At 47.8% G+C, this 12302-nt stretch overlaps 2 protein-coding genes across 2 annotated transcripts; both read right to left on the bottom strand.

Annotated features, from left to right (window-relative positions):
- Positions 1 to 3310: 3310 nt before the first annotated feature.
- J7337_001227 (uncharacterized protein) lies at positions 3311 to 4939 on the bottom strand (the record flags this gene model as incomplete). The annotated part of the gene is made up of 3 exons (XM_044818970.1): positions 3311 to 3689; positions 3745 to 4673; positions 4727 to 4939. The coding sequence occupies 3 exons, from the start codon at positions 4937 to 4939 to the stop codon at positions 3311 to 3313; spliced, it is 1521 nt and encodes a 506-aa protein (XP_044686672.1).
- A 3295-nt stretch (positions 4940 to 8234) lies between these two features.
- On the bottom strand, positions 8235 to 9304 carry J7337_001226 (uncharacterized protein; the record flags this gene model as incomplete). The annotated part of the gene is made up of 2 exons (XM_044818969.1): positions 8235 to 8723; positions 9065 to 9304. 2 exons carry the CDS (start codon positions 9302 to 9304, stop codon positions 8235 to 8237), a joined length of 729 nt encoding a protein of 242 aa, XP_044686671.1.
- Between the last annotated feature and the right edge of the window lie 2998 nt (positions 9305 to 12302).

Here is a 12302-nt window from a genome sequence, read left to right as displayed (position 1 = left end):
ACGAGCCAGAAGCGGAAGAAGTTCAGGCACCATGCAGGACCGCTTTAGTTGGCCGCAGGTACGAGTGATACTGGGATACTCAGAGGCATAGCAGTTGAGCCAGGCACGATGAAACCGGGACCAACAAAGTTATCGGTAGTTTTTTCACCAAGAAAGTCAGTGCAAAGCGACCAACGATTTGAGATGGGTATCGAAATAAGGCTAGAGCGGAATGGTCGTTACTTGATGGGCCACTGACGGTGGTGGGTGAGAGTACGATGGGTGATGCTCTTTGGGGGCACCGTGAAAAAGTCTGGGATAGCCGCAGAGGATCCGAATACCTAGCTGAATCTTTGGCGACGTCTCGGCCTCTGTTTGAGTATTTGATGTGGTTCACGAGTGCCGTTTGTCACCCATTGTTAGACTTGGTTCTGGATGCAGGTAGGAGAAAATCATTGTATTTGTGATGGTACAATGTTGGCGAAAGCTATTGGATAGAATGTCATTCATTTCGAGTCACAAAAGGTTGACTCGTAAAGCATTTGTTCGATCGATTTTCCAGAAGTCATCCCAATTCTTCATGATTGGTGATCATATCAAGACTTAGGAATGTCCGATCTCGGGGCAGACTTGGCCGATATTGTTGCTTTGCCATTATAAAAATGCCAGGGAGAGCTAATAATGATTACTCTAACCCGTCTCTTGCGGCGTGGCGTTCGATCGATACGGCTGTGGCTATGGTATAAAAAAAAAGGTACTGGAGATGAAGCCGATCCATTTCGGTCGGGAGTTCGATAGGAGGCGACAAATAGGAATAAACGGATCGACCACACCCTAACTTCGATCGTTCATCGGATGGTGTAAGCCATCTTCGCCATGGATGTTCCCAAATCCGTGGTATGGCTAGTATGGCTGGACGTTGTGCACTATCGGGTGCGCACTGACTGTGGCATCGATGCCGGAGCAACGGAAGGGTGCCCCGTGTAGTGTTGTCGATAGATCATGGTTTGTGTTGGCTGTGATGATGTTTTTATCGAGGCTTGAGGAAATTTGAAGCTGCGAGGTGCTCAGATAATGTCTCCCCCTGAACAAACAAGACGAAAGGGGAGTTGCTATCCAATTCTTATTAAGTGGGTATTTTATGGTAGGTAGTTTCCCATCTCGAATGTATAGAGTTCTTCTGTATCCTGTCACTACCCCATGCTTAATGGGTAGGAGGCAGGTAGAGATTGGGCAAGAGGAATCCCCCAAACCTCCACTGTTTACCTGATAGTAAAGCCTTCTCAGCTTGAACAAATCCTTCAGCTTGCCGAAGCATCATATTCTTCCCTATAAAGGAGGAAAGAAAATCCCTTCTCCTTATTCAAATCCCCCCATCTTCTGCTCTATTGTTAGTACTTGGACCCGGCTAGATCCGATCTATCCACCCCGGGATCAATCAAGATCCTAGGCGCTAATCCCCCCGACGAGGTCTCGTTACGAAACGCTCTAACACAATCCGGACTGTGCCTCGACTCGATATTGGCCGACGGACAGTAAATCGAGAAATCCCTTGCGTATGTGGCTCACCTGACTCGGCAGGAATTGGAGATTCAAAGGCGGCATTGTGGCGGGTAGGTTCTCTCACAAGGACAGCCTCAGGGGGCAAGAAAACATCGAACCTTGATATAAGGTGTCAAAATAAACTTAGCAAAGAGTCCCCCAAGCTTAGACTAAATCTACCTAAATATTTTTGTTACTTAGGGCTAAGGTCTTGAGTTTTCTTTCCTCCCCTAGGTCGCTTGGCAAAACAACCTCCCGACATCCTGGTGCCATGTAGCTCCAGATATCTTCCCAGAGTGAACATTTCAAACTGGGGTTTGTAGCTTGAGCACAGCTCACAGAATAGCATCCTCGATCTTGAGCCTCAAATGTTCTTCATCCCTCGATGATCAGTCATGGTTAGGTGTCCAACGAAGGTGACCTGGGCTGAGTAGCATTGTCAGTATTGGTCGATCTTTAGTGTCGATAGCTCCAGGTTTGTTTAGCATAGGCTGCAAGAAATCCAAAACAACGATTTGTGCTGAAGATTATCCTGTTCATCTGCGACTGCTGCATCACCGTTAGTCTATATATGACCCGGGATGATGATTAATAAGCTCACACCGCATCAGCATATGTATTCACGGTATCGGCTTTGAGATCACATACGTGGCACAGGCCTGATGTGCCAACCACTACCAACGTGCTGGCTGTAAGCTACAGATGAAACTCAGGAAATTTGCATCTATGCAAAACAGCGACTCCGGCGTGTTGCTTATGGTGGGAGCAAGTGACCTTTTCAAGTTCTATCTGAAACAGGGAAATCAAGGATTCTCAACGAGCACTTTCCATGCCATCGTCATTATCCTATTTCCATTTGATGCTTACATTATGAGGACCAAGAACTCGATACATTGCCCGGGATCCATTTTCACTACGGTGACGATATTTCAGCAACTAAGTTCTTTGTAATTAGGCAGACCTCAAGCTGTGACGGCAATTGTGCCTCCGAAAAGCCAAAGCCTGGTTTGGCTGAACTTAGCATGCTTGGGTTCCAACAGTCCCTGTTATCCTTGTAAGGGTATCACGATTTACCACAAAGTCCCGTTGCGATGTGCCGAACTCTAACCAATAAAACTCGTTCGTACAGTCCTGATGAGGCTCTCGAGTTTCAATCTCCAGCTTAGTCTACGACTTTTACAGGTCACTGAAGCCATGCTCTCGTTTTGGATTCTAAAGTGACTGAATCAGATCCTGTTATGGTGCACGATACCGACAATGGGCGCTTAGTTGCAAATATCATCAACAAACAGTGTGGCATATAGGCTTGAGTGAACAGGACGGGCTGTCAATTCGCTGCTGGATAATGAGAAGCTCACTACCAACCATATGCTGTCATCCTAATCAAATCTTGTTAAAATGACATCCGCTGTACAAGGTCTTGATCTTGTATAAGCGTGCATAAATCATCAAAGGTATCATATGTAAGGTAAGTAAATATCTGCACTCTCGGATACGCCGAAAATGATCATCAACCACGATCGTCGTGAGCATGCCCTTATGTGCGATGGTCCAAAGAAACGCATTCCCATGCTTCCCAAATGTGCCCATATTCAAACCCCAAGTTATCATTCCTCAGCCTCAACGCCGATCCCGAACATTCTTCTCCATCAAAACGGCTCACAAATGCATGTAAGGAGCCCCTTCTGCCCCTGGTTAAACCCAAGTTGAAGCCTTTCGATCCCCATTTCCCGGCCCTAAAATTCATATCGCCCGTAACATAAATACCCCGGTACCTCCGTGCTACTCACTAGCTCCCCCGTTGACTTTCATGATCTCCGGCGGCTTGAGCGCGTGTGCGGATTCTAAATCTCTCGCGAAGCCTCGCCGCAAATCGTGCACTTTGGCCTTGCGACTCGCCTTCGGCAACTTCAGTAACCTCTGTTGTCTCTTGATTGTTATTTTCATTAGTTTCCGCCCGCATCTGGCGTAATGCTTCCATTTGTTCTTCCACGGTCCCCTCTCGAAGGCGGTTAATATCAAAAAGTCTCGAGAGTCGATTACGGTGAGATGACTGAGGCGCGTCGTTCTCAGCACCCTCCATTGCCAAAGGTGGCGGCAGCGTGCTAGAGTCGCCAACGTCCGCCTCCGCAGATGCATGACCCTTGTCTGGTCGTAAATCATAGCGGCTAATAACATGTTAGTATGCATAAGAATCGGATCTTTGACGAGGTAGTAACTCACCATAATGGACACGTGCCCGATACGTTAATCAGCCATGGGTCAACACATGCCGGATGATACTGATGCTTGCAGGGCAATACTCTAACATCTTCTCCAACCGTAAAGTCTTCGGTGCAGATAGAGCATCCTAAGTGGTCGCTCGTCTCGTCTTCGGCACTCTCGGGAGAAGACGATGCCCTAGTCGCGGCTGGTACGGCATTGGTCACCCCACCTGGTGCCGGAGCCCCGTCAGACTGTCTGGCCTCACTGAGGCGTGACGCAGTTCGTTGCGTGACAGTATCGTTGCCGTCCGTATTTTCCAATTCCAATTCGGGGTCTGGCTTTGTAGGTGTCTGGTTTCCAAACTTGACAATTGGGATCGTGTCCAGTACAGCCCGAGCAAGTCCCTTGGCGCGGCTCTGCCGTGGCCGCCCGCCAAGTGCACCTCGTGGCCCGTATCTTTCAGGATATCTATGGGCTCTCACAGCACCTGTCGTGATGATGACCAAGAATAGCAGAGTGATCAGGCCAGTGATGGCGTACAAAACACTCATGGCAGCCGTGTTGCTACCCCCTTTGCTCTCATCCTTCGGCAACGTGTTGTCCGTATTGTTGCCGAAGATGCTCGCTTTGACAACTTCACCACGGCTGGTACCATTCAAAAGGTTGAGGGCTTGTGTGGCCTCGCCTCCATCGGCCATGGACAAGATACTCGTAAATGGAAGTTTGTCGACTGGGTCGATGGCACACCATGTGTTGGACGTAGAATACAGGACTATCGCTTTGATATGTGGTTCGAGCTGCATCAATGTGTTGAGCATCTTGTTGGGACTGAGAAAAGAGTCGCCTTTGGGTTCGTCGCATGACAGATAGGCGATATCGTCTTTGTCAGTCACTTTGTTGTAATTTGAAGAGTCTGTCGCGATCATATTACCATTGATATGAATGATCTTTCGAGTAGTTATTAGCATTAACAAGGCAACAGCGCAGAGCCAAGACATACATCTATTACTCGACCTGTGGAATCGTTAAGTCCCAGATTCGACGTAAGAGGGATCACAGCAAATTGCAGCCCGGGGTTCGCTGACAACGAGAGTTGCATGCCGTTGACTGTGGCCCATTCGGGGATTTCGGTTTCGGCCCATGTAGAGACTTCAGTGTCATCTGCAAGGACACCTGAGAGAGTGCAGGCTAGGATGGAGATGAAGAGTTCCATCCTGCCTGTGCTAATTATCGTCGAGAATCTCATGATTGTGGTTGTATAGCGGTGGCGTTGAGCGTAGGAGAGGTGTTGAATAACGCCGGTTGTGGGTGACGGCGAAACTGCAGATATGCGTTATGCGTAAAGTATCGTGTGTAGTCGTCGATTTCGCGTACGTAGGGGCAAGGCTGATACAACTGAAGTCATCGCCAGTTGACTTTTAGGTGGAAGCCGACATGTCGGTTCTGAATCGCATGGGCCGGTCGCAATTCTCCTGCGCTACACTCGTCTCGTATTTGTATTGCGGTTCGTTTCCGGTAGGGGTTCCGCGGGCTGAGTTGAAAAGAGTTTAATCCAAGTTCAAGGCAAATTGATGATGGAGGGAGAAACAGGAGCAGTCTCCAAATCCATCAGATCCTAGCCATGATGGGCCCCGTCGGGTCCCGTATCGGGGTGGAACCCACCCAAAAAAGTTCCCGCGCGCCCGCTGACAAGCGACAACAGAGGGGGACGGCAACTTGCAACCACTGGAAACACAGCGTTTTGGCCCAACCAAGGCACTAAGAGCTCACTACTGTCACTACAAGCTTGGCAATTATTCAAAGCCAATTCTGCTTGAATCAGTGCCATCAGTGTGGTTTTGAAGACGTTAATGAATGACGATAACTTGCTTGTTTCAGTTGCTGATCGCTTGAGCTATCGACAAGATGAATACCCAAACAGACGATAAATTCATTGAATCACTGTGATTACGGTAAAATATATCCATCTCTTCCGAAAACGTGAAGATGTCTGTGTTGGCCAAGCTCTCGGCCAGCATGATCGCGTGAGGGGAAACGGCATGGATGATATATTGGTCTTGTTAATCAGGTTATGGTGATATCCGTGCAATTTCTTAATCTGCAGAACGTAGTTGATGCCTATAATATCTCATGAGACAACCCACACATGCTAAGTGGAAGATATATCTTGATTTCTTCTTAGAGTACAATAGAAATCATTGTTAACCATATCAATTTTTCACTAATTAAATCAAACTTTATCGTTGTTACTGTTGTAAAAGTTTAGTAAGATATCAAGGCGAGATTGACGCAAGCCATTGAATCCTTCCTTTCATTCTTGACCTGTTATGGACAACTAGGGTCCCGTTCATGTATTGGAAAAACTTTCATGAGTCGTCAGATTGTTAGATCGGCTCATCTGAAGCAATACTAGGAGCCAGAAAGTGGCCAGAGAAAGATAAAACGGCATGGCAAATTACTCCACCTCCTCTTATTACGCGTTGACAGTTTGAACGATCAAGAATCTCAAAGTAACTCGAAAATAGAATGATATCATACGGAAGCTTTAACCGTGTCATTAGATGTATTTCCCTGACTATTTCATTGCTCGTCAGTATTCTTGGCTGTGTTGATACTGGATTATCCGCAAGTATACTTGAACTAAGTACTTTATTACTTTTCAGTGATTGAATGTAGTCCGAGCTAACGGCTGAGAATTTAAAATCAATATTAAGCACGGCATAGGCTTTACATCGTCTCGAGCGTTGTTTTGGCAGCTGAGAGGATAATTTGCCACTTATCACCAAGGCTAGAAGTATCGTTGAGCTTCAATTCTGGGCCACTTGAAGATATATTGAGAGGCAAGCAAGGAATATTTGAAGTCTATGGTTCTTATGGTTGAGACAATCAGTGATAGCCCAGGGAACCAGCCTCAGTTCCATGAACTTGGTTGTTGTCCAGGATGCACAATTTGGCATGTATCAAGGCGAAACCCTACCCCAGGAGCATTTTCATAAGACAAGAGAGGGTATGATACCCTGAAATAGATGGTATTTGAATGGTAAACAACATTTTGACTGAACGATATTATAATCAGGTCATTTAGACGTCACTGTTACACTTTCTCGATGTACTATTTAGCTATTGTGTTATCATAGTAGCAACACTCAAGCTTAGAAAGCACAAGGAGTTTGGAAAGATGTTTTGTTCGGATGTATTCCGAGCGAATAGTCCAGGGAAATGCTCTGTCCTGGGTGTGCCATTTACAGATGGCGATATGGTTCACCGATACTCAAGACGCTGGTATCTAGTGGCAATCCATCTCTAAGAACCCCAGTGCTACATGGATTTTGTATCTAACAATGGCTGATCACCCAGCGATCAGAGATGCTACCGAAGACTTAGTGAGTAGTCAGATATCCCGTTATGATCATCACATCAATATCTACATAAGCTATAAATGGCATAGAACACCAACCCTTCCTGAGAGACTATATAGGAGTATATATACGGTGCAGTGTAGTACTTGTGAATTTCAAATATATACTCCAAGACCGATAGTCGTGATGTACACGGCCCTATGCTACACTCTTCAAAGGCGTCCGATACAGCACAGGGCCTGCAGTACTGCTATGGTCATATACTGGTTCCGATCGATGCTCGGGTCCAAACAGAGATTAATTTTATAGGTGCCATCTTGTGCTTTTGTAATAGAAGCATAGTATCAGCCAAAAGGTCAAAAGGACGCTTAGCTATGCCACATAGCCATAGTAACCTCCTAAAATAGCAAGGCACAGGAGAGATGCAACCATTGACGTGAAGACCAGCTTTAAGAGTTCAGATTGACCCAATTCAGTTACACAAAAGTGCTGTTTACATACTACAGATGAAGTGAATATATACCTGTTAGCATCTCAGAGTTTGATACCCACATACCTACCCTGCACCATATAACACAATCGTGGTCTTTGATCTAGGATAACTCGACAACTACATCACCTAAAACGTCCGCAAACGATTCTCGACTACGGTTAAGCTCACCCTGGATATATAAGGACTGCTATAAAATGGTTGTTGATGTTGGAATAAAGTTGCCGAGCCGTTGCTGCAAGATTTCACGGATCGGGAATCGCGTTGCTCAAGAGATGCAGGGGAGACCAGATGGCCACCGCGTACGACGGAGAGATCTTACGCAGGGGCCGGGAATCTATGATGATAGATCTCGGGATGCTCACTCATGTGTTTCACAAAGTGGACGGAAGGATCTGGCTTGTGAGATCTCGGTTTGGTGGCTGCTTTGTGTACCCGTGTTTTGTAAAGCTGGCAGACCTGATGGCCTAGCACAACCAAGTTGCCAGGCTCCGGCTACGATGAAATTACTCCTGGCTGAAAGTACTTCGGAGAGTAGACTTGCCATGGAGCCTAGCTCTAATTACAACCACCTGGTACAATGTTTGCTGTAGTTATCAATGTTTACTCAACAGAGAACCACCAACCCTAGACCATCGAGCTGTTCACTCTCGAAACGTCTAAATCTCCTCCATATCTTCCAAGTCGTCTAGAGCAGGAAAATCGCCCACCTCAACCCGCTCTGGCCTTACAAAGACGCCATGCTTGAGCTCAGAGGGCTCACCCCAGTATCGAGTACCAGCGATGCTACCATCATTCTTGCCAACGGGCTCATCGAACTGGACTCCCACCCATGACCCGAGACCGCCGGGGATCTCCTTGACCTCACCGACGTACTGGATGACACCGCGCCGAGTATCCTCACCGCCAACGCGACACCGTCGGCCGACAGCAATGCCCCGCGTGGCAACCTCGCGGTCAAGAGCCTGTAGCTTGGCCTCTTCGTGGCTGGGGGCATCTGGGTCGAAACGGCCTAACTTCTGAGCCTTCTTCCAGGCTAGGACCGAGTCCGTCTTTTTCTCGTACTCTTCCTCGGGCATGACATATTTGTCGACGCCCGCGGTGTCGTTCAAGTTGATCCTGGAGGCCGCAGGCCGTGTGTCAATAACCTGCCAGGTTGGATCCCTGTCAGCCTTATCCAAAGTATTGGAGGGTAGAAAAAGTTCATGGTGGCACCACTAAAACAGTGACGATACTCTGGTCCCTGAACGCGCGCACATACGCAGCCGCTCAACTCCCACCGCCTCTCCCGCTCGGCCCCCCCTCGCCACACTTCTCAGGTGCCAGCTCAGCACCGGTGAATAACAAGGACGTGGGAACCTTGAAAACTTGTCGATAGGAACACCGAAGACAGAAGAGCGAAGGACAGCGAGAATATCTCGGCCAAGGCACATGGTACGGGAAAGAAGCTGACAAATGAGAGGCCGTGCTATGATGCACTCTGACTTACATGAAGCTCTGCATACGGGGCCAGGGGAAAGTTGGACAAGTGGGTGTCGTCCTCGTTAGGCGCCTCAATAGCGATGGCCTCTGCGCCAGCTGTGGGCTTGAGGGAGAGCCGTTGGCAAGAGGGCGGAACACCAGTGACAGTCTCAAGCTTGCCCTTGAGTTGGGAGATGGACCATGACGGTGTAATGCGGCGCTCTGACTGCGCGAATTCTGAGATAACAACGAGCGGAACGTCGGCCATGGCTAAAATGAGAGTCTGGATGGATGGACCTAGGCGGGGAAATTTCTCGGTGTGTTTTTGGCTGAGACGCTTGTCTTTGCTTTGCTTTGCTTTGCTTTGCTTTGCTTTGCTTTGCTTTGGAGGAACGGTCAAAGAATGAGGTACTTGCGAGACGCCTGCGCCGCTCTCAGGACCAGGTAGGGCAAAAATGAGAACCGAATTCCACGGGTCAAAGTGGTATTTCCAAGGAAGAAAAGAGCTGAGCTTTGCCTATGTTTGATGAGAAACAATGACAGTGATCGAGCTTGAGTGAGTGTGGTGGGGTTATGATTATGCAGTCCAGGGTTTTGAGGAACACCAGCTAACGTGCTAACTAAAGGCTAACTAGCATCAAGGAGGATGCAAAAGCATGAGCGGAAAAGAAAAGAAAAGAAAAGAGAAAAAAAAAGAAGAAAAAAAAAGCAAATAAAAGTAAAAGCAAAAAAAAAAAAAAAAAAAAAAAAAAAAAAAAAAAAAAAAAAAAAAAAAAAAAAAAAAAAAAGGGCTCCGAGCCAGAAGACAGTATCTGGCGAAACTCTGGGCGTGCCCAATGTATAAAGCAAAAGCACCTAATATCATGACTACATAGGTATCATCTACGGAGTACAGTACATATATTTCCCGCCTGAAGGTAAGGTAGGCTGCTGGCGGGGGGGGGAGGGTTGGGGTTGTTTCAACTTTTGATATAGAGACGGGATTGGTCCGTTTAGATCTGAAGCGGCAACGACGTCAACTTCATCATCAACAGGCAGGACCCAATATTACTGTAAGATAGGTAGGTACCTAATTAATTGTATGTACGTACAGTAAGTAGCTCATTAGTGCGAACATGATTACCTGCATGCATTATACCTAGTTCCCTACATGCAATAATGCCCATGATAGGCCAGGCGTGGTTCTTGAGCTTTCAGCCAAAAGCAGCTTGCTTCATCTTAAACAAGCATCCCTACCCAAGATGGAAATTGTAGGGATTCAGCACAGGCATTCATTATCAAATCTGGTATGTAACTCATCAGCTGCCGTCAATGTGAGGGAGGAAAAAGCAATTGATGTTCGTCTTGGCTTGCACATCCGCGGAATATCGCAATATGTTCCCATTTCGGAGTAACCTTCGTAATGCCGTGTCACGAATACCTCCAGTTAGTTTCCTTTTATCTCTCCACGCATGAAGTCCAAGCGAAGCCTGCAGGTGCATGTCTGTCTGAAGTCCACCCATAAGAGTGCGGCATCTACATGGTAGGTAGTACGTTGGTACAGTAGGCCTCCTCCCGTAGATTGTCGACTGGCTGAATGTGGGGAAGGATCTGAGATGGATATTCGACTAGGCCTCAAGATATGTTACCCTCCCATGATCTGATACAGAGGCCACTAGGAGGATCCAGCCATACACCACAAGCTGCTCAAACCTCCATGGGCGGCATTAGCTCAGATATAAATAACTAACCGGCATATTCGAAAGTCTCGATACTGTCAAAGCGCTCATCTGCCCGCTTATTACCACTTTGGTTGAAACCCGTAATCGACAAACAAGCCACCTAATCCAGGCCGGTTCCTTGCATTCCGCACTAACTCTCTGCGATGATCTCGGTGTTGTTACCATCGACCGGACCGGCCATGCTCGTCAGCCATTGATCCGGACGGCGTTTGTCGGAGCTCCGCGCGGTCGCGTCCGCCTGGCAGCACCCGAACAAAGATTCATGCCGGCTTCGTGCACTGCATGAGGTGTCGCCAGGAGGCTCTCCTGGACCCGACGTCCAGCTCTTCGTTCGATAGTGGCATCTATGCCCCATGACCGCACGGTGTTCCGCCGCCGTCATGATGCACTCACTCTGAGTCGATACTATTATCCCTAGCGGAACAAATCGCCAATATGGATCATCCCCATATCGTTGCTGCAGGCGATGCTACCCGCTGCCACGACCGATGTACATCATATACTGGTGCTACATGAGCAAGACCTGTGCGCGGCTCACTGTCATCGGGAAATCATGGGTTGTCGGCAGTCTCGTTGATCCTGGCAGCCGCAACCCCTGGTCTACCCTCCAACCCGTTTGATATAGCTTCCCTGGCACATGATAGTACTTTAAGCCTAAAGATATTAATGATGACGGGAATCGTACTGCCATTGAGTGGTTGGCGATGGGACAGACAACTCAGCACTTGCTGCGCCCCAACAACCCCGGAATAATGCTCATTCGCTGCAATCGAGGTCTGAGCGCGAAGCTCATGGCCATTTCGGCTTCCTGCAATTTTCCATGTTTAAGCATACATCTATAGGTGAGCCAGACTATATATCCATACGCTTCTTCACTTACCAACCATGCCGTCTTGTAGGTATATCAGACCTTTCACTAACAAGAACCACAGTATAGGGCTGACAGTGCCTCGCTAGAGCAAACGGCTACAAGCTTACCTGTACTGGGACGACTTACTCCACGGTATGCGCTAGGATCTGATTTGTGCCAGACTTTGTATGCAAGAAGCCGTGACAAACAGCTGGGGGGTTTGGCGGGATGAAACGCTTGACCCTGACGTCTATTGCATGCCCCTCATGACACGTCACATACCACCCACCAAGGGTTCGCAGCGAAGCCTCATTGACCTACTGGCCAAATCGGGATTCTTGCTCCTGCAAGTATTTTGCAACACTCTCGATTTCGTCGCCCAGTTGCCAGTTTGCCCTATCCGAACCGGTCCGGACATTGTTACGAGAGACCTCTGTTGGTGTCCCTCCAAGACGGCATGGTAATATGAGTACATGCAAACTAAACAAGTAGCTAATCGCACTTAAAAGTGTCCAGACGGTAAGCTAATATGCCCCAAGGGCTGGTGAAGTGAGTTTATCAAGTCCACTCATGCACACTCTGTTCAGGTCTTAGGCTTGGTGTAGTCTGAGCGGCTTTCTGACTTCAAGGACAGACCTTGCTCAAGGCTTGATCTCGAAATTTGAGTATATCTATGGTATGTGACGGGCGGCTCA

Source organism: Fusarium musae, chromosome 1 (assembly GCF_019915245.1).
Source record: "Fusarium musae strain F31 chromosome 1, whole genome shotgun sequence".
NCBI classification, from domain to species: domain Eukaryota; kingdom Fungi; phylum Ascomycota; class Sordariomycetes; order Hypocreales; family Nectriaceae; genus Fusarium; species Fusarium musae.
Note: the sequence above shows the minus strand (reverse complement) of the source record. Positions and strands in the feature narration are given on the sequence as shown.